This window comes from Eleutherodactylus coqui, chromosome 8 (assembly GCF_035609145.1).
Source record: "Eleutherodactylus coqui strain aEleCoq1 chromosome 8, aEleCoq1.hap1, whole genome shotgun sequence".
Classification (NCBI taxonomy): domain Eukaryota; kingdom Metazoa; phylum Chordata; class Amphibia; order Anura; family Eleutherodactylidae; genus Eleutherodactylus; species Eleutherodactylus coqui.
Window position 1 is genome coordinate 98,074,928 of NC_089844.1, and position 23,016 is coordinate 98,097,943.

General features: G+C 42.8%; 1 protein-coding gene across 5 annotated transcripts in view; it reads left to right on the plus strand.

The window, feature by feature from the left end:
• The window catches only part of CREB1 (cAMP responsive element binding protein 1), a 44,147-nt gene extending 21,131 nt beyond the window's left edge, over positions 1–23,016 (plus strand). For 4 of the 5 annotated variants that reach the window (XM_066576099.1, XM_066576101.1, XM_066576098.1 and 1 more), the window contains 7 exons: positions 7,973–8,094; positions 9,968–10,114; positions 13,335–13,435; positions 15,308–15,450; positions 16,522–16,698; positions 20,021–20,171; positions 21,508–23,016. In XM_066576099.1, the coding sequence (XP_066432196.1) occupies positions 7,981–8,094; positions 9,968–10,114; positions 13,335–13,435; positions 15,308–15,450; positions 16,522–16,698; positions 20,021–20,171; positions 21,508–21,652 (978 nt within the window). In that variant the 5' untranslated portion in view covers positions 7,973–7,980 and the 3' untranslated portion in view covers positions 21,653–23,016. Of the gene's footprint in view, positions 1–7,972; positions 8,095–9,228; positions 9,310–9,967; positions 10,115–13,334; positions 13,436–15,307; positions 15,451–16,521; positions 16,699–20,020; positions 20,172–21,507 lie in introns of those variants that run through there. The other variant, XM_066576102.1, reaches the window with a different exon arrangement.

Below are 23,016 nucleotides of genomic sequence, written 5' to 3' on the forward strand. Positions count from 1 at the left end.
AATGATCTAGATAAGAGAATTGAGGGGAAACTGATCAAGTTTGCTGACAACACAAAGCATTGGGGGTAGCTAACTTTACAGAACACAGAGAGAGAGGATAAGCTTGAACAGTGGGCAGTGGCTAACATACTAGTATTTAACAGGGAGAAATGTGAAGTCCTAGATTTGGGCAATAGAAAAGGAAAAAAAGCACATACAGAATGGTAGGAATTTGGCTAAGCAGCACATATGAAAGACTTGGGTATACTAATATATCAGACTGACCATGAGTCAACAATGTGATGCAGCAGCAAAAAATGTAAACTCAATTCTGGGTTGCATTACGAGAAGCATACAGTCTAGATCACGTGAGGTAAATATCCCCCCTACTCTTCCTTAGTCAGACCTCATCTGGGATAAAGTGTCCAGTTCTGGGCACCGCAACTTAAAACAGACCGCAGCAAACTGGAGGAAGTTCAGAGAAGAGTTACCAAGATGGTGAGTGGTCTGCAAATCATGTCCTATGAAGAACGGTTAAAGGATCTGGGAATGTTTAGATTGCAAAAAAGAAGGCGGAGAGGAGACTTTAATAGCTGTCTACAAATATCTGAAGGGCTGTCACACTGCAGAGGGATCAGCCCTATTCTCATTTGCACAAGGAAAGATTAGAAGCAATGGGATGAAACTGAAAAGGAGAAGACACAAATTAGATATTGGAGAAAACTTTGACAGGGTAAGCAATGAATGGAACAGATTGTCAAGGTAGGTGATGAATTCTACTTCAATATAGGTCTTCAAACAAATGCTGGACAGACCTCTGTCTAGGATGATTTAGTGTATCCGGCATTAAGCAGAAGGTTGGATCCAAGGCCCCTTTTCAACTCTTAAGATTCTATGATTCAGTGTGAGTCCAATCTGACAAAGTAACGACTGCCGCATATATAAATCGTCAAGATCTCATGGAGCCTTACAGATCTACCTTTCTCAAACAGTATCTTTCAGATTCTCTGTTCATGATTCCTGATGGTCCAAAACATTGTCTTGCACCTTCCAAGGTAGTTTATTTCTAGCTGGATGTGATCAACAGTGGCAGAGGTATACCATGCTAAAGGCAAAATTGCTCCATTCTACTTGGACAATGGGTGCCTTGTGGCTGGTACGCAACGGGACTTCCACTATGCAGATGTGTAAAGCCACTACATGGACTTCGTTGCGCACCTTTTCATACTTTTACCGGGTGCATACTTTTGTGTCCGTGGACGCCTCCCTTGGTCGGAGAGTCTTACAAACTGTCTTAAACTGACCTATGCATCCTTCGATACTTTTCCCACCTTTTAAAGGACTGCTGTGGAATGTCCCAAGGTCTTCAGCTGGGCCCCCCAATGATACGGACGAGAAGACCAAGATTTTTGTACTTTAACATAAAATCTCTTGTCTCGTTCATTGGGGCACACAATACCCACCCACGCTGCTAGTATTTTTATGGATATGTTTCTCCTTTTTAGAGAGTCTTTGCAGTTGCATATGGTGCTACTCCAAGTTACAGTTTAATAGTTTTGTCATATTGACTGTTAGTTTTGTATCCTACTTGGCTGCTCCTACTGCATACAAACTAGTTAGATTGGTGCCTGCAGAAGGGGGTATAGCTAATAGGAGGAGCGAACACTTTTCTGCTTTGTGTCTGCCTCTTAGTGGCAGTACCCAAGATTTTCAGCTGTGTCCTCCAATGAACGAGGCGAGAAAAGAGATTTTAAGGTAAGTGCAAAAATTTGGTTTGGTATGGTTGTGTTCCAAGACCTATAACTATTTTTTTTTTTTTTTTGATGGCAGAGGGCTGATTAATGTCAAAGTTCACTTTCTTTAACTGCTTGCATGTCAGATTCAACCATCATCGCAGCATGTAGCGGTTAACAATGGAGATCATAGCTCTCTTCGTTGCAGTGGCACCCTGTGGGTCAGTCGGGTTCCGCTGTGGATGGTACCAACTCAGTATTTGAGCCCGTGCCATCCACATGCACGACAGTTTGCCTGAAACTCTTCCCTCCTGTGGCATACATGTACATCATGGGGTGGAAAAAGGTTAAGTTACATCTGCCATTCCAAGGCGTCATGTCCACAGGCAAATTTGATTTGCGAAATCCACATGGGGCACCCGCGGGGGAGATCTACAAATCAAGCAACCCATAGGAATGTGTGGGTATCCACTAATTAATTAAAGCTTATGGACCTTTCGGTCCGGAAAACAAATCGCAGCTTGTTTCGTTTTTCTGTGGATCTAGCACTGACTGCTTCCATTGAAGTCAATGGAAGCAATCCGATCCGTGGCACACCCTCAGCTGACACTGCGGATGTGCCACACATCTGCGGGAAAGCAGGAGATTTATTTCTAAATGTACTGTGCACGGCACACATCCACCGTGCAGAAGATAGGAGACCCGGCCAAGATGGAGAAGACCCCACCACCACCACCACCACCACCACATCAGGACAGGTGAGAAAATGTCCATGGCTGCGGGCAGGGTAGGATCCCGCTGCAGGCTACCGCAGGAGGAATCCGTCCTGCCCGTGGACATGAGGCCTAAGGCTGGGTCCACACAAGGCGGACTTTCCACACGGAAATTCCGTGTGCATCTTTAAACCTGAGACTAAGCAGCAAAGTGGACGAGATTTGCAAAAGCCGCGTGGAAACTGACGTTTTGCGGAATTCAAATCCGTGACCTGTCAATTGTATCGTCGATTCTGCTACGGGCTATCTTCTCTCTATGGGGAGACATTTCCTCAGCGGAATAAAACCACTTTAAAACCCATGCCAAATGGCGCATGTTTGAGAGCAGCTTTGTGTGAGATTTCAGTCCCGTGGGAACCCAGCCTAAGGCCTCGTTCACATGGCAGTATTCTGGTCAATATTTTGCATGCGTATTTATAAGCCAAAACCAGGAGTGGGTCCCAAAAATAACATATCTCCATTAAGACATTCTCGGTAGGCTCCACTTCTGGCTTTTGGCCTACAAATAATAATGTATAATGCTGATCAGAATGTTTCTGTGTGAACGAGACCTAAATCTAAACCTACAAGACTCCTAACAAATTAAACTGCCCCCTCAGAAAGGTAGTGCAAAGTATACAGACCTAATAGGTATAGCACACCTGCTCGCCTATGTCTCCAGAAATACGCCAAACCTTTTTTTTTTCTTTTCCAGCTTGTGCAAACAAAAACTAGATATTTTTAGAAAACTGACACTATTAATATATTTAAAAATATATATGTATCCACTTATGGACATGTTTTCTATGCACAAAAAAAGACATGTAATTAGTGAGACCATATATCGGGGGGGGGGGGGGGGGGGACACACTAAGAGCATTTGGCTACTACGCATAGAAGTGAAATGCTATACTTATTTTTTTTTATTTTTGTGGTGAGTTGTCTAATTAAAAATCACTTTTGATACTTGTTAAAGCATTTAGAAAGGCTTTACAGCTACACTGCTGCTCTACAGGCTTCGGCCTCATGCCCCCGGCCAGGTCTGATTCTGCCTGTGAAATATCACAGCAGAATCAGACCCAGCGTCCTATACTCGCCTCTCCGGATCCGCCGCGAGTGTCTCATCCGGAGAGCCGGCGCGCATGACACGTCAGCGGTCACGCAGATTCCCACAATACTTCCACAGTCCTCACAGCGGAAGTATCGCGGAACGGACGGCTTCCATTGACTGCAATGGAAGCGTGCGCGCGATTTTCCGCACAGAATAGAACATGCCGCGATTCTCCTAATGCAAGCGGAAAATCGCAGGGGAGAGTCGATTACCAAAGCGTGTATGGACGGACATTTCTGTGGAATTCGCAGCGGGTGTCTGACCGTAAATTCCGCAGCGATAATCTGTGGGCATTCGGCCTTCCTGATGCTAGATGTATGAGCTTATACAGTGAAACTTCCCCAAAGGCCCATCCCTGTGAGGACTGCTCCCCAGAAGGACAAGACTCTTCTGCAACCAGTTTGCAACTACATTCTAGTCTGTGTAGTGACTTCTTATCTGAGCGGTATTGGTTTTTGTAATGACAACTTTTGTCACTTAACCCTGAATGCAGCATGGGACTCACAGGCTCGGCAAGAGGCACAATGACCAAGCTTTGAATCTCGCCTCCTGTTTCCTTCATTACAATATGTTTCACTCCTTTATTAAGTAACTCTGGAATGTGTGATGTGCCCATGAATTGTAAAGGGCTGCTGGATATGTTGACGCTGTGTGAATAAAATACATTGCGGGGCAGCACTTAGCTGTGAATGGGAGGGAGCCAGAAGAGGGGGATGACCAAGATGTCTTGTTGCACACGAACAGCTCGGGCCCCGTCCCATAAGCTGCAGCACCGTCTAAGTACTGAGGAAAGGGGAGCCATGCTGTTTAAGGAGAGCGGTTGGAGAAGGATTCCATACAGTACTTTATGCTATAGTTCCCTTTAACCTGTACCTCTTCAGTTGTGAAAGGGGTTTTCCCACCTCTTTAAAAACCGCTTCATAAGTACTCGTTGCTGCTTACCAGAACATGTGACTGTTGTAGCCAATCACTGGCCGCAGTAGTGACCTTCTATAGCCAATGATTGGCTGCTTCAGGCACATGTCAGCAGCAATCAGGAAAGACCGAGTAGTTGTGAAGCAGTTTTAAGTAGTGGAAAAACATCTTTAAATGAAAACTTTAATCTTGTACATAAACTGTAAAGGCACAGGTAGAAGTCTACTGTAAAATATGGACTTTACATGGTAAACAGATGTTACTAGGTGCAAGGCAAGACCATACTTCCCGGATGTAAGCAATTAATGGAAATTGGCATTAGACCATTTTGTCTGCTATATGCAAACTGTCTCTTTGCTGAAACATAGAAAACTGACTAGAGGGGGAAAAAATGCATGGTCTATCTAGTCCGCCCTTACTGTATTTTATCTTTATTTTTTTTCTTTCTCTTAGGATAGATATATGGTTATCCCAGGCAGCTTGAATTCATTTTATTATTTTCCAACCAAGTTTGTGCCAAGTATCCACTACTTTCAGTACAAATATTAATTTCTGGCAATGTTCTGACTTTCCCTCCCTTCTTCTGGTGTTTGGCTTCATTAATAAAATAATTTTCCTCCAGAATCTTATTCATAGCTTGAACATATATAAAGGTTTCCATCGTGTTTCCCCGCTCCCTTCTTTCCTGTAGGTCTATACAAATTTAAGTTCAAGTCTTTCCTGATAAGTTTTTGTTTTTTCAGATCTTCCACCATTTTTGTAGCCCGTCTTTGGACTCCTTCTCTTTCATCTGTCTTTCTGTAGATGAGGTCTCAGAACTGATCATAGTATTGTAGATGTGGTCTCACCAGAGCTCTATACTGCAGGATCACAATCTCTTTCTTTCTACTGGTTATACCTCTAGCTATGCAGCTGAGCATGACCTGATCTTAAAGGGCTAGGCCTTCTAACTGTATACTTATGGTCTGTAGTTTAAGTGACTATAAAAGGTAATGATAAACTGTTTACCCTGCAGGCAGAATGGTATCGCCTTAACTAGTCTGGGCTGCTGCATAATGGGATTGATTGAAAGTGAAAGTTAAAAAAAAAAATCAGTGGTGTCTGATAAACATCAGGCAGGAGGCTGCACTGCAATGAAGTGATTGGAATACAGAGAGGAGACCTCCAGAGCCTGACAATCCTGTGAGGGGGGGCAGACATTAAAAATGTGTTTTTTCACTAGTTTGGTCATTTAAGGGTGTTTTTGTGCTTTTATACTACACCTATTAGTATTTGTACATTCCACACTTCATCCAGGCTTCTCTATACTTTTATTTGGAAGGTCATCCTTCACAATCTCTCATATTTGTGCAATTTTGATTGCTTGTCTGAGGTTTGACTGTATGTTTAATGTACAGTAGGGGTGCATGGTACTGGTGTATCTTGTCGACACCGGAAGCTAGTGCTGTGACAGCTGTCACTAGGAGTGAACGCCTCTGTCATGCCCCTAGCTTCGGATTGGAAGACAAGATACAGCAGTAACGGCCAGGCAGCGGGAACGACCAGTGGAGCAAGCACACTATGTATCCCGACAGTGACTGCGCTGCGAGGCAGACGGGGACTGTGAACATCTGCCACTTAGAAGGCTAATGGCACCAGTGGTGCTCAGAGTGCCGCTCGGCCCCTCTGTCTAGGAACACAAAGGGAACGGCTGCAGCTGCCCACCTTCTGATTAGGTAGCGGGCACGGCGGAAGTGTACAGCAGGGATGCTTGCAGCGAGACTGGCGGGGGGAGGGGGATGTTGTGTTCTTGGCTGCTGGTGGACAATACAACCGGTGACCACTGTGACTATTGCCTGGGCGATCCCATCGTACGTACTGTTCTGCCCATTAATTCCATGTCGGCGCTGTGAGATTTCTCCCTGCTCCACTGCACACCAACCCCGCTTCACTGGCTGCCTCAAGAACTGTGCTTTGCCTTGGATGGAGGGTTAGGGTTAGTTTCAGTGCTAGGCTTACATTAGATATAAATACTACCATGTGAGAGCGGGGCGGCATTAACATGAAAGGATTTACAGCTAATAATGTAAGCCTAAAACTGAAACTAACCCTCCATCCAAGGCAAAACCCAGTCCCCACGCTACTAGTTCCTTGCTGCAGCCAGCCAATTCGTAGATTGTGCCTGTACACTGAGCGGATATAGCCCAGCACTAGGTCTTCACCCACACTTGTGGTGGAGCCAAGCTACACCAGTACCGGGGTGCACAACCTCTTCGTGTCCAAGAGCCGCGCTGTCCTCCTGTACCACTCCATAATGCCTCAATAAAACTTTACAAGGTTGACTACTTTAATATCTGGGCAGGATTACTACAATCAGAAGTTCTTTGGTGTCTCCTGTCTGATTATCCCAGGCAGCTGGAATTCATTTATTGTTGACTTTCCAACCACGTCTGCTGGAAGTTTGTTCCAAGCACCCACTATTATTTCAGTGAAATAATCATTTCTGGCATTGCTTCTGATTTTCCCTCCAGCTAATCTCAGATTGTATGGCAAAGGTAATTTGTGATGGATCCCGCGCTTTCAATACAAATTCATTTGTGACATAATTGCTTGGATAAATCTCCCCTCCATTGTGTGTTCTTCTGCATGGATGTCTGAGGCTGAAATAATGCGTGCAGTTTTGATATGGTGTTTTGAGCCAAGCCCAGGAGTGGATCATCAGGACGGAGAAGTCCTTTCCCATTTCCTTCTAAACCACTTCTGGCTTTCGCGCAAACTGCCACAAAAACATCAATGTGTGATTCCAGCTGCGGAGTAGTTTCCCGCAGGGCAGACGTTCTTGTTCCCCTTGACCTGTGTGTGCAGGAAAAGCCCACCGCATATCACATGACCAGAGGTGCAGAGAGCTTTAAAAAATGTTTTATGCATATGCCTCAGAATTTTTATGCGGGGTTTTGCTGGTTGTTTATCAATACAGAGGTTTCCTATGCCTAGTTTCATATAAACTGCACTGGGGTAAGATGTGCTACATCTTCAAAGTGGTGAACGCCTCTTAAATCTGGTTCATCTTATCCTGTCAAAAATCAAGTCTACAGCGGCTACGAGAGAGATATGGGCTGTGATATATGCCAGTTTATTGCAAACATTGTGGTAAATGTTAGACCATGGGAGGCAATGCCTATCCAGCTAAGCTACGCCTACTTTGAGGGAAAACAATGTGTCAAACATCGCATAAAAAGTTGCAAGTTTTTGCACAAAAGTGTACCAAAAGTTGAAACTTGAATACTAGAAAATTGGCGCTAGGACCTTGAGAAATTGGCACATTTCTATTTAGATTTAAACTGATTATACTGTAGAATCATTCTTTAGAACTACGTTTGCATGCCGTTAATTAAAAAGTGTCAGTGTGCAGCCAGGCGTGGAGGCATATCCAATAGAGTTGCTGCACTGGTATTTTAAATCCTATTTACTAATGAAATAAATATGTTTTATCTACTTTTTAGGTAACTAAATGACCATGGAATCTGGAGCAGAGACGCAGCAGAGTGGAGACGCGGCTGTGACGGAAGCAGAAGCCCAACAAATGACTATTCAGACACAACCACAGATCGCAACATTAGCACAGGTACAGCACTGTTATTGTAGTTTAGCTATGACTAACAGTCATAGTATAGCTTAATACAAAATACCAAACAAAGCATTTGTCTGTTAACCATCTGGTTGTTACCTGTTGAACTGATACGTCTATGCGTACTGGGGGATTACTGAATTTGTAGTGGCCAGGCCAGGGCCCGTTTTATATCCCGTGGGAGCAAGAGGGAAGTCGCATCTCTTGCAAATTCCCAACCCAAAACACAATGTGCAGGGCAGTGTAGAAATATTTAAAATTAAAGTTTTATAAGGAAATTGAGAATCTATTGTATTGGGAGGGAAGAATATAATTCACCCATGGGTCCCGGGCTCTCTGAAAAGCCTCATGGCAGTCTAGCAATATTGAAGTTACTTTTTCATTTATGAGATACCAATTTAATCATCTTTTTACCTTTTTAAAAAAAAATCCAAAGAAGCCTTTCACCAGGATTAGGCTATGGTCTGCTTCGTGGGTAAAAAAAATTTATACTTTTTAAATACTTAATAAATGTGTAAAGTGAAATTTTCATAAAGCTAATATCTTAGAAAAGCGAGAGCAGAATTTATATAGTATATTACAAAGTTGCATAAACTAATTTATTAGTGATTATTAATCTTTGTATAAAACCTTAAAATCTCTTTAGAGGGATTTTCCCATGACTGAAAGGGACATTTTTAGCACAGGAGAGCACTATAAATAAATGACCCTTTTACACAGGACGAGTTGTGAGGTCATCGCTAGGGTCGTTTGCGCTCGTGCAGAGTGTTTAGACAGACGCTCTTTGCTGCTGGGTTCTCGCTCAGCACTTTACCTTCTGTATGAAGTGGGGAACATTTACACAGAAGGAGAAGCCAGCGATTGTATTTATGCTGACTGAAAGTCAACAATAATGACTTGTGAATGAATAGTGAGCGATATTTTGTTTTTTTTCTTTCATTTACACTGCACTATTATCGCTCACATTCATTCGAGCAAAATTTGTGCAATAATTGTGTAAATGGCCTTTAGGTTCTGGTACAGTTTCAGGTGGTGACAGGGAGCTGGGGCATGTGCTTTTTATATTCACCCGCTTCTTGCCGTGTCCTCCAGTGAAATCCGTGCACGGTCTGAAAGCTTGACTTTTTTCAGACCACTAGGGGAGAGCGTACTGCTTAAAAGGTGTCACGTTTTCAGACTTCACTAGAGAAGACCGTGGGAGCCGGGTAGCAGGTGAGTATAAAAACCACATCCCCATCACCTCCCAAAACGGCACCATAACTTAATTCATGGTACTGTAGCTTGGTGACAGTGCCCCTTTTAAAACTTCTTTACAACTTCTTTACAATGGCTCTATCCTCTCTGGTTGCTGCTAACCAGGACCTGGGAATACTGCAGCCAATCACCGGCCACAGCAGGGGCCTTCTGCACTCACATATTTTGATAAGCAGCAACCAGGAAGGATACAGTGGTTGTGAAGCAATTTTTAGTCAAGGGGGGGAAAATCCATTAAGAGACTATCACCTATTTTTGCCGTAGAAGTTATGTGCTAAAGTCTGCGACCCGTTGAGTCCAGAGAGGTTACCTTCCCATGGTGTCCTCACTGGAAACTGCTGCTCAATGCATTGAGCTACGCTGCTCAGTACTCTGCCCTTTTGGACATTCTGATTGTACGGACTACTCGGGAGTGCTAATAAATGCATTAAGTGTCAGCTTCCAGTGTGGGAACCAGGGGAAGGTTAGTAACACTTGCATCTCAAGACTCAGCCTAGCTCATTGACTAAAAGTTGGTGACGGATTCCCTTTAAGTACACTTGCCTAGAAGTCCTATGCATAGTATAACAAATTGTATGAAATATTGCAATAATATATTTTTTTGCAATCTCGTTAGGTTTCCATGGCAGCTGCACATGCAACATCATCTGCTCCAACTGTTACATTAGTCCAACTTCCAAATGGTCAGACAGTACAAGTACATGGGGTTATTCAAACTGCACAGCCATCGGTCATACAGTCCCCACAAGTGCAGACAGTACAAGTAAGTCAATTCTTTTCATATCTTTTGCAATTTCTCTTCTTCTTTTGGAGTTATGGGAACAGGGTAGGATAATGAGTTTAGCAGTTTCCATAGTCCCGGCCATCTGTGACTGTGTGATACACACAGTTATGAGACAGAAATACTCTTTTAACCCACCTACAGTTTAGGATGAGCTCTGTTTGTTCTGTAGAAAAAAAGGCATTGCAGTTATGGTAGAACAGAGCTGGTTCCACTTTAAATGGCTGTAGCTTCCGTTGATCAGCGGTACCGACATGCATTTGGTGTCATTCTAAAGCCAAGATTCTTGGTGTCAGTATGTGGAGGTGAGACCAGCGGCAACTGAGAAGATCTGTGATTCTCCAGCCTCTATGTCCCAGGGAGGGGGTTGATGTCAATTTTTGTTCAGGTTTATGCACACACTTCCCTCCTTAATCAGAGTGCGTGTTTGCTCTCTGGTTGTCCCATATGGGAGTCTTTATTTTTTTTCCCCAGAAAAGGAGCAAAATCATGAGGACTTGTTCATCTAATCACTCCTCAACACCATTAAAATTTTGTATAGGTCCCCCCCCCCCACACACACACACACACACCCTTTAAATAAGGCTTTAAATAATGCTAAATTAAATTTTAAAAAACTACACAAAATTAGTATTGCCACATCCATAACAGCTCGTGCTATAAAATATTACATACAGACAACCAGGATGGAACCTGTACAGCACCATAAGAGGGGAATATTTGAGATGGAGACTACTTTGTTCTCTGTACAGTCTCCGTCAGTCTTTTTTTGAAAAAGACCTTCTGACACAGGCAAACCATGATGACTGGCAGTTTGTATCAGTCACTGGTTGTGTCCACAGAGTATGGTCCCATGCACATTGATCTATTTTGGTCATTCTTTCCTGCCATCCAGCTGAAGTGTGAATGAGGATGAAGCCGGAAGACTGGAAGAAGCGCAGTATCGTAAAGCTGGGATAACTTCATTCTTGATCTTCTGGACAGGACTTGAAGAGACTGACACAACTTTGTGTTTTTACAAAGTTTGTTGCTTCAGTTTTTAAACTGGCAATTTGCACTAACTCACGATTGTTATGAAGAGTGATCAGGGGAATTGCAATAAACTGCAAAATCATTCCTTGGCATAAAAGTCACAAGAACTAACATTTCCGCTGAATTTCAGCCCTGCCACAAAATGACCTGCTAATATTTCAATGATCTTTTCCTTCTCTCTGGAGACCGTGTTAATGAGGACAAGGCAGCTGATAACACGCTTTCATGCTGTCTGAATTATTGGTTGCTTTAAAAGGCGGAATAGTGCTTGAAATCATTGTCTCCTCTTAACCATGTTACCTCCGCGGAAACACATGTAGTCGTCATTGACTTGCCACTAAGTCAATGATTTATTGGATTTTCAAGGAGAGAGGTTTACTTGCTGTGAAGAAGGCCTCAGGGTTCCCAAGAAAGTCCATCAAGCTCAAGAATGTTTCCTGAAGAAGTTTCAGCTACGGGATCGGTTCAATGCCAGTGCAGACCTAGCTCAGGAATGGCAGCAGGTAGGTGTCTCTGCACGCACAGTGAGGCAAAGGCATTTGGAGGCTGGCTGGTGTTTAGAAGGACAGCAATGAAGCCATTTCTTTTCAAGGAGACATCAAGAATACATAGACATTCTGCCGGAAGTACAGGGATCGGATGGCAGAGGACTCGGGTGAAGTTATTTTGTCTGATGAAGTTTGGGATATCTGGAAGAATGATTGTCCAAAGTCTTGTGTCATGCCAACATTAAAGCATCCTGAGACCATTCATGTAAGGGGTTCCTTTTCATCCAAGGCAGTCGGCTCACTTACAGTTTTGCCTAAGAACACTGCCATGAATAAAAAATGGTATTTAAATATCCCCAAAGAGCAACTTCTCCCAACCATCCAGGAGCAGTCTGGTGATGAACAATGCTTTTCCAGCATGATGGAGCTCCATGTCACAAGGCAAAAGTGAGAGGCTCGGTGAACAAAACATGGCCAGAAAACTCCCCAGATCTCAAGCCCATTGAGAACCTGTGGACAAACAAAAAAAAAATAACTGAAATTGTGATAAACTCCAAGCACTAGTTTGGCAAGAATGGGTTTCATCAGTTAGGATTTGGCCCAGAGGCTGATATCCAGCATTGCAGGTCAAATTGCATAAATTTTACACACAAAAAATAACAAAAATCAACTCTATAAATAATGAAGTTTTTGCCTAATGTTGATATATTTGTCAAAAGTTTAAAAACGTATTACTTTCATATAATTGAACTTCAGTATACCCAAGAAACATAAGACCAAAAGCTGTAAAAACACTGAAGCAGCAACCTTCATGAAAACCAAAATTGTCTAAGTCTCAAAGCTTTTGACCACGACTGTAATGCACTTGAAATGGCACGTTCTCATCTAGAAGTTCTTCTCTCAGCTTGTGGGGGGCAGAGTCTCCTTTATATCACACACTGCAGGGAGAGTATTGCAGCGCACCACTTCACCTGCTCTCCAGATTCTGTCATGGGTAGTACACATCGGCATGCACTATTTTCACAGCAGTGTTGTCCTGGTTCGTCTGTCATTTCTACAATAGTACTGCTATGTTTGGAACCTAAAAGATGGTGAATGCCAATATTTTATTGCCCATAAAGAACCAGCATATAAGTGCCATGATTCACTGCTGAGTCTGTTGCCGCTGCTGTCCAGAAGGAAGGCAACAGAATTGTGTACAGCAGAATCAACAGACAAAACCCAACATCGCTCCCCTTTGCAGATCCTATTAGTCCGACTGACGGGTTTTGCAAGATGATTCGGTCCTCCCATGTATAGGGAGTGCACAGCAGCTGCACACTACAAGCAAGGAGGAAAATGCAAAAATGATTTTTGCAGAGACCTACATTGATTTAGAATACTCTGCACGATGGTGTACATGGCCTTTAACATTCAGTATTCCTCCTATAAATCTGTTGCAACCTTTGCACAGTTTAGTTTCTCACGTGGATATGTACATTGTTTAAGTAAAGCCGCTGGGATGTGACAGATATTTGATGACCGCACTGCAGCAATACAGGAAATTACTGGGAACTTTTTTTTCTACATTTATTTTGACCTGTTTTTCTTTTATACATATTTCCAAAGTATTTTCCCAAGATGTTTGGCAACAGACCTTCATGTCCTGTAATCATTTTTTTTTCTTTTAATTTTGTGATCAGATTTCCACAATTGCAGAAAGCGAAGATTCACAGGAGTCGGTGGACAGTGTTACAGACTCTCAGAAGCGCAGAGAAATTCTGTCGCGACGGCCATCCTACAGGTATCACAATAGTTGGTAACCAATGCCTCATATGTCAATGTTCTCTTTGTACTTAAAGTGGAACTCCAGGCAAGTTTTCATAGGTGTCCTCCTAAAGTAATGTATAACCTACCATGGCTGTTAATTCTTTCACTCCGGTCCATCAGTCTAGCCTTTAACACGGCTTGAGGGGGGGGGGGGGGAGCATAAGTGTATTATACTGGACTGTTGAGCTCCCAGACCTATGGCCGCGTGTGTGACAACACTGCAACTATACCTCACAGGCTTGTGCTTTGCATGCAGTCTGCACATGATACTGGTGCTTGGGATCATTCTGTTCTTCTCATGTAGTTTTGCCTGCTTTCTGGTCCAAATGCAGAAGGAAGCAGCGGCGTCCTCTCTATATTGTACAGAGTGCATGTTGGGAGAAAAAAGAGCAGCAACATCATCAGCTAGTCCCAACAAAGTCAGTAGGTCCTCTTATCTCATGCGAGTGGCCAGCTATAGGATACAGATAGCTTTAGGATAAGCATTGGTCTAAAGTCCCATTTACACGGGACGACTGTCATCTAGACGACTGCACGAGCGCTGCTGTCACTGCTAAGGTTAACGCTCGCGCAGAGTGTTTAGACAAGCTGAATTCACCGCTGGATCACGGGCTTCTTGCTAAGCGGGCAGCATTTACACTTAGCGAGAATCCCGCAATCCAGAAATGTTCTTTTTTCTTCTTTTATGCTTGCTGAAAGTCAGCGGTAACTGAACCAATAGTAAACTATCTGTTTTTGCATTTACAATTTATTTATAATCGACCTGTGTAAACTGCCATTAATGTGGCTGCAAGCCACATCTATATGCAGTGGATTTTTCTATAAGATATTACCATTCTGATTGGTCCCTCGGGTCATGTGACCAGTCTCATTCATAAAAAGTGGACGTAAGTGACTTTCTGCTGGAAGGGCTTAGGGTTTTATGTTGCTACACGTGGCTTTATAACTGTGATGGTTGTTTATTGCTGCATCAAGCCGTAAAGTAAAGTTTTATGCACAAGCCAAATGTTTATTAGAACTGAGTCAAACACACTTCTCTTAACTGATTCACTCATTTAGTAATAATGGGAGGTGACTGTACAGTAGGTCACGTGTGTATTAACATGTGCTGGTGATGTGCCATGACTGGATCACAGGACTGTGTCGTCATTGGTCAGCTTATGTCTTAAATGGTCTTCTATCCTGACCATGTCGGTCATGAATAAATGCATTATCTGCCTGAAATGCCTCGGCTGTAATGCTGATTTTTTTTAACACAAAAAAATAAAGATGTTTGCTGGATTTTTTTTTTCTGATAACTGCACTTTTTTCTTGCAAAATGTTATTGCCATTAAAGGGATATTATCATCTCCGTCATCTGTATGATACAGCACCCCCCGAAAGTGTCTGTTCCACAGTTTCTGGAAGCTATGGAAACAGTATAGCATAGAAAGCGAACGCTATTGGCTGAACGATTGCCTGTTTATATGGGCAGATTATAGTGAGTCTTTTTTTATAAGGACAGTAAGCAAAAAAAATATCATCCATCGTTGGCAGTGTTTACACTGAACAAATGTTCGGTTTTGCACGACCCAGCTATAAAATGAACAATAACCTGTAAAAATGCCCTAACTGTTATGTTCTTCCCTATAGAATAAGCAAGAGAGGGTGGATGGATCTCTTAATCAGTACTATCTTTTTGTTTGTGATAAATGGTTTCCCTAAAACCAGCCTACATCGCATCTCTGAATGTAGAAAAGTAATCCTAAAGATGTCAATGATCTGTTAATGTTAGCAGGATTTAAGAACAATTATACTTATTACTGGTGGAACATTTAATGAAATTAACTGTACTTTATTTCCCCAGAAAAATCTTAAATGATCTATCTTCAGATGCCCCTGGTGTTCCAAGAATTGAAGAAGAAAAGTCTGAGGAGGAGACGTCTGCTCCGGCCATTACAACGGTGACTGTTCCTGCACCTATCTACCAAACCAGCAGTGGACAGTATAGTAAGTGGGCAGCCCCTTGTTCCCCCTCATACATACAGTGCATGGACATGTTGGATGCATTGCAGCGTTTTGTGTGTGATGAGCTAAACACGGTTGCATTTTTAGTATATACTTCATGCTTTTGTCTTTAATGATGTCCCCATGTCTAATAGCAAGAATGGCCAGTAAGTTTGGTCACAGCTGGTTATGTAGGGATGTGCCCAAAACAAACATCACCCCTAGGAGAAATGAAGAGTACCTGTCAAGTTGAATCACAAAGTAGGCAGTTCACAGATTTAGTGTAGAAAAATAGTTTGCGGTTATTCACCCATACAGTGACATTTCAGCCCTCTGAGTGTTTTTGCAGAACAGAGGCCCAACGTGAAGGCTGTAACATTACTGTGTGGGTGAATAAACACTATTTTTCTTCACAGTGCTGCCTACTTCCCGTCTGATCTGTAGTCTGGACCACAAAGGCCAGTACCTAAGGTACACTGAATCTGCATTGTTGGCGTTATGAGAAGTTGAGCAGATCAGTATATAGTTGACAACAAAAGGAGGGAGATTGGCACACTTTATATATAGTTAACTGATTCACTACATCTTAGAATTCATATAAATTCCTGCTGCCTTTTAGTCCTTTTCAGTGATTGACATCCTTACCTGTATCAATTCTGCATGAGTGTCTGCTGTGTGTACAACTGGATATACAGCTAATGATTTAATTGATGGGCAGTGATAAGGAGCATTTAGTAATGATGTTTAAAGGGGTATTCCCATCACAGAAACGTATCCTCTATCTACAGGATAGGTGATAACTTGCTGACCAGTAGGGGACCCCACTGATGCTGAGCTTGCAACACCAATGAGTCTCGGAAGTGTGGGTAGTAGAGCATTTACACCTCTGCTTCATTTACTGTAATGAGGCTGCGAAGATGGCCAAGCCATTGAAGCTGGCCATCTCCAGTGGTCCCATTGAGGGTGAATGGAGCGGAGGCAAGTGTCCTCTGCTGCCCACACTTTGCAGTATTTTTTAAAATTTATTTTTAAACACCCCTATTTCTTATACTATGCTGTATATTTCTGATTTAGTTGCCATTACTCAGGGAGGAGCTATTCAGCTAGCTAACAACGGTACAGATGGAGTCCAAGGCCTTCAGACGTTAACTATGGCAAACACAGCTACATCTCAACCTACAATCTTACAATATGCACAGACGACAGATGGGCAGCAGATACTTGTTCCAAGTAACCAAGTGGTTGTACAAGGTAAGAGAAATAACACACACAGGGTGGTTTCATGCACACGTTTTTGTGGCAGGTTTTCATACAGTTTTTTTGAGCCAAGGCCAGAAGTCAATCCAACAGAAGTATTTAATCCACTTCTTGCTTTAATAGAAAAAAACTGCCACAAAAACCTGTGTGTGAAATCTCCCATACACTTGTGAAAATTCAAATATTTCAATCCCATGATGCATCAGCACAGCATTGGCTAGAAATGGCCATTTCTGCTTGCTGGTGTGGAACAGTTTAATTATCCTTCCCTCTTATAGTGTCCTAAATAAGCTGCAAACTATAAGTATATAGTCAGGAGAATGAACTGTTATCTCCTCCATTTCATCTGTGTGACAGGAGCTGCATGATTACCATCAGTAACACTGATGGGTGTATCTGTGTCCCCCTCCAGACAGTTCCTGTGGTAGGATTTATCGAACAGCATCACACATCTTGAGTAATTGACTATAAACTTCACACACAAATGCAAGTGAATCATTTTGGTCGGAATGGAGATCACATGACCAGCTGAGGAGAAGATAGATTGGAATAACTAACAAAGGTTATACAGTACTAGCTCACTTATATACTCTCGAGGGCTAGCTACATAATGAATGGTGGAAAAAATCATCGGAGTGACCCCTTAAGGGGTTAAAGCAATAGCAGCTAGAGGACAAAGGATTTCTTGTGACAGCACTTAATGCCATAATGACCCATCTCTAATCTCCCTTTCATCTCCAAACTACTAGAACACCTAGTTTACTCCCGCCTTGTAAGCTATCAGAGAACACTCTCCTCGACAACCCCCCCCCCCCCCCCCCCCCCCCCCCCCCCGCCTACAGTCTGGCTTCCGACCACAACACTCTACAGAAACTGCCCTACTGACAGCCAAATCGAGGGGCGATTACTCCCTACTGATCCTCCTCGACCTCTCTGCAGCATTTGACACTGTTGACCAAAAACTCCTTCTCCGTATGCTTCGCTCCATTGGCCTAAAGGACACTGCTCTCTCCTGGTTCTGCTCCTACCTGTCTGACCACTCTTTCAGCGTCTCCTTTGCTGGCTCTACCTCTCCTCCTCTTCCCCTTGCTGTTGGGGTCCCCCAGGGCTCGGTCCTCAGCCCCCTCCTTTTCTGTATGTACACAGCCCCAATTGGACAAACCATCAGGAGATTTGGCCTCCAATACCACCTGTATGCTGACGACACCCAAGTATACACCTCTTCCCAGGACATCTCTGCACCTTTCCTCCAAAACCTCACCAACTGTCTGTCTGCTGTCTCTAACACTATGTCCTCTCTCTACTTAAAACTACACCTCTCTAAAACTAACTTATTGGTATTTCCACCCTCCAATAACCGGCCTCATCCTAACATCTCTATCTCAATGTGTGGCGCCACCATAACTCCTAGACAACATGCCCGCTGCCTTGGGGTCATATTCGACTCCGATCTCTCATTTACCCCCTACATCCAATCTCTTGCCCGAACCTGTCAGCTGCACCTCAAGAACATGGCAAGAATCCGCTCTTTTCTCACTGTAGACACGCTAAAAACGCTTACTGTTGCCCTCATCCACTCACTGCTCGATTATTGCAACTCACTGCTGATCGGCTTCCCCTGCACCAGACTCTACCCCCTCCATTCCATCCTGAATGCAGCAGCCAGGCTCATCTTCCTGTCCAGGCGCTACTCGGACGCCTCTGCCCTTTGCCGGTCACTTCACTAGCTGCTCGTGAAATACAGAATTCAATTTAAACTCACTACCTTCATCCACAAAGCCCTCCATAGTGCAGCACCACCCTATATCGCCTCCCTCATCTCAATCCATCACCCAGCCCGGGATCTCCGCTCTGCTAACGAAACTTGACTGTGCACCCCTCTATTTCGAACTTCTCATTCCCGCCCCCAAGACTTCTCCAGAGCAGCACCGGTCCTCTGGAACGCACTACCAAAGGCTACCCGGGCAATCCAGGACTCGCAGAACTTCAGGCGTGCTCTAAAAACGCACCTCTTCAGGGAGGCATACCGCATTCCCTAAACAAACCCCTCTGTACTCCGCCTGATAACATGCTCCCTGACCTACTGACTGCAATCCCTGCTAGCCATCATAAACCGCCCCTGCAGTCTTACTGTTTCTGCCGTCACACGGCTAAATGTCTGACCATTGTCTGTGTATAGCATCCCTCACACTCCACCTCGCCATACTGTGCACACCGCCAGCCCCTTTACCTTCTGTATCACCCCATTACTTGTAGTATGTAAGCTCGTTGGAGCAGGACCCTCACCCCTACTGTTTCCATCAACTGATTACTATGTAACCGTGGTTCTGTAATTTTTGTATTTTTTTTTGTCTTTCTGTATTCCCTGTCTATGTAAGCGCTGCGGAATATGTTGGCGCTATACAAATAAAGATTATTATTAAGCACTGCAGAATATGTTGGCGCTATACACATAAAGATAATAATAATAATTAATATCCTATAAGACTGAGTTTTAATAATTTCTACATTTTAATGTTAATCCAGCCCAAACTGCTGCCAAGAGTAGTAGACGCTTGGAACAAATTCTCAGCAGGTGTTAATTGGAAAATCAACAGTAATTGTCTGGGATATACATACACCTATCTGAAGATAAAAATAAGGAGGGGATATAAGGCAGACTAGATTTTCTGTCATGGAGATAGATATGACCAGAGATGTAAAAGCTGAGCTTTCTGTGATACACACTGATCAGCCACAACACTAAAGGGAAGGTGTTCGCTGTTCTGGACGGGTCAAACCCATGTACAGCTGCAGAACAATAAAGTGAAGCACTTTACAGATCCCATCTTGTAATGTTGTCTCCTGAAGCCAGCATACCTTGAAAGATAGACTTTTATAATTTGCGAATGACGTCCAATTCGGTGGGTCGGTCTGGACGGTCTCTGCTGCTCACACCTTTACCTGGACCTGGCCCCTCTCGTGCTGAGTGACCATGGATGATGTCTCCTATGTCAGCCACAGGATGATCCAAATCTGCTGCTGGGAGGTGGATTGTAATCACAGTAAGGCCATGCAGTCTACACACTGCATCAATCTGTGATCTTGTCTTTCAAGGTAGACAATCTTCAGGCAACATTAGAAGTAACTTCCACCCCCCACCCCCCTCTTTCCTTAAAGATGACAAAACATATGTATCTCAGTACAGATCATCAATTACAAAAGTAATTACCTCCGGGAAACCATGTATAGTTTGGCTTTTCCAAAACCTTAACCACACTCGTGCTATGAATTTTTTGGCTTAACTTTGTTTTGTTTTTAACACTTTTATTTTTAGCTGCCTCGGGGGATGTACAGACTTATCAGATTCGCACAGCACCCACAAGTACGATTGCACCAGGAGTGGTCATGACCTCATCTCCAGCAATCCCTGCCCAGCCTGCTGAGGAAGCTGCACGGAAGAGAGAAGTGAGGCTTATGAAGAACAGGTATGATGCTGCTTTTGTACGTTCTAGTTGCTTTTCACATTTTGGATTGTGTGCCTTCAAGCCGTTTTTCTCCGTGATTGCAGACTGCAAACAAACCTGTTTTATCCCCCCTCCTACCCTGTATGGCATATATGCACAGCTGGCCGGTGGGAGTTAAAGGGGCATTCCAGCAATTGAAAGTGAAAATTATATGCTTTGTAAGACGATAGCATGTAGTTTTGCAATATAATTTTATGTTATAACTTGTCTTACAAAGCTGCAGAGATACTACTTTACAAAATTTCACCCCATATCCAGTATACACAGGGGGATACATCTGAGGCTGTGGACACCAGGATAAGTGGATTCTTCCACCACTGGTATCACCAGCACCTTTGGGATCCATATTTATCCAGTCCAAGAGTTACCCAGTTTGACCGATGAAGGGGTTCTCCCCGAAACGCTTATCTTATGCTGGTTTTTAATCTAGTTAATAAGAGATGTTAGATATCCCGTCCTATTCTCTTTTTTGGTGAGTCGTGCCTATCCACCAGTTTCTTTTTGTTTTTCACGTAGTTCTTCAGATAGCATAGCAGAGATGGTGGCTATAGGTGGAAGAGTTTGATACGTATATGTATTGATAAATGTAGTCCAATAATGCCCCTAATCTTGTACCTAAAAGCAAGGTGCTGACCCTGATAAAAGGTGTCCTTGAGTTCTGAAGAAACTCCTCTATATCAGTCCTGTTAGATCCTCAGTAAAATGAAATGTTGGCCACAAAGTGGTAGACCATGTGTGGAACCACGCATTGCCAAAGCATGTAGTGCCTAAGAATCGCTTATCCACTATTGCACTCGTAGTTGCAGCAGAATTCCAAACTTACTGCTATTGGATAAAATGGCCCAAAAGATAATGTGGGTCAGATGCTTCATGAGCTGGATTTTTCTTATTGAGCAGCTGCACACAAGCTTAGAAGCTCTGGCCTCGACCCCATTTGCAAACTTTTGGGATGAACTGGAACATAAATTGCAAACCAGACATTCTTATCCAGCCTCGCTGTCTGACCTCACAAATCCACTTTTGACTAGGCATACATTCAACTGAAATTTTGTGGAAAGCCTTCTTGGAAGAGTAGAGGCTGTTCTAGCCACAAAAGGGGGGCCTATGTCTTATTATTGCACATGGTATTAGAGTGGGATGTCTAACAAGCTCATATAGCTGTGTCAAGCATTCACATTCGGCAATATAGTGGAGTTTGTCTTACATTTCTCTGAAGCTTTATTTTTTTTGTATTGATTGCCTTTTTAAAGCACTATTTGCTTGTCAACTGACAGGAACATGCTTTTTGTACTTACAGGGAAGCTGCTCGGGAGTGTCGCCGGAAAAAGAAAGAATATGTAAAATGCCTAGAGAACAGAGTAGCGGTCCTCGAAAATCAAAACAAGACATTGATCGAAGAACTGAAAGCACTTAAGGACCTCTATTGCCATAAATCTGACTAAGTTGGACAGGTTTACTTAGGTTTATGAACCCCTAATGAGGAGAGACACTGGTTACCTGCAACCAGGGGAACTGTGTATTTTTATTTTTTTTTAATTAATTTCATTTTCTATATCCCCTTCTGCGCAAAACTGCCTGACAGCAACTATAGGATTTCATTCATCTGTGCTTTTTTTTGCATTAAACTGTGAATGCTCCTAACTCCTGCCTCCAAAACCAAGTGAGTAGATAACAACATCTTTCAAGATCAAGAAGAAGAAAGACTTTTTATTATTTTTTTAAATTCTATTTTGTTTATTTGCAGCTCTGCTTTTGCCCTTCCTGTATTTGCTCCATATTGTTAGTGCAGGGAAGGTTTGTGTATATATACTGCATTCAGGCGTCTTTACTGATGTGGCTCTTAGTACAATTATATACTGTATTGTTGGAGCCGATGACAGACGCTGCCTTGCTTTTTGCCCATCTACATTACTCCACTATGCCTGGCTGAAGCGTAGATGAGAAGATTGATCAGTTATTGATGTGTCCAAACAACCACACAACATGGGGAAGATAACAAAGCTTAAAGTCCTGCGGAGTAGATACGTAGCGATTTTGGGATGATTGGACCGTCTTGCTAAGCTCCAATCATTTGACAATTCAATGTATACTACTTTCGCTACATTTAAGCAACCATGCGAAACTTTAATGAAGGGTCTGTTCTAAGCACACTGAGGTACGTAAAGTTTTAAAGGACTGAGTTTGAAGGAGGACGTTAAAGAAGCACTCCTCAGTGCACAAAGAAATATACAAGCAATTGTAATACGTTTCAACACGTGTAATATATCCTGTTTTCTACAAAGGAAAGCAAATGTCTAATTATTCATCGAACAGCGACACTCTAAATGGGCAATTTTAAAACCGCGTTCATTTCTTTATGTACTGTACCTCTTTAAACTCAAATCCCGATCACCAGCAATCTATTGCGGGACATTTGACTCCACGTTTATATTTATAAATTGGATTCTTTTTTTTTTTTTTCCTCCCTTGTGCCCAGATTTCAAAAGATATAAGGAAAATGTGCAAAAATGGGCACATCCCGACTGGTTTACTGTTAGCCTCTGCTCACTGCAACATTTAAAATCAGAAACTTTGTGTTTTTGGGATTTGTTGGTCTTGTAAAATATTTTATGTTGAGTAGAGTTATCATGTACTATTTGAAATACATTTTGTATTTTAAAACTTATGATGTATTGTTTGCATCAGAACATTTTTTACTGTGTGTGCAGGATTTCTTTGTGCTTATGTGCTATTGTATATATACCCTATATTTTAACTTTTTACACACATATATATTACTATATAAATTTAAATTTCTGAAAATTCA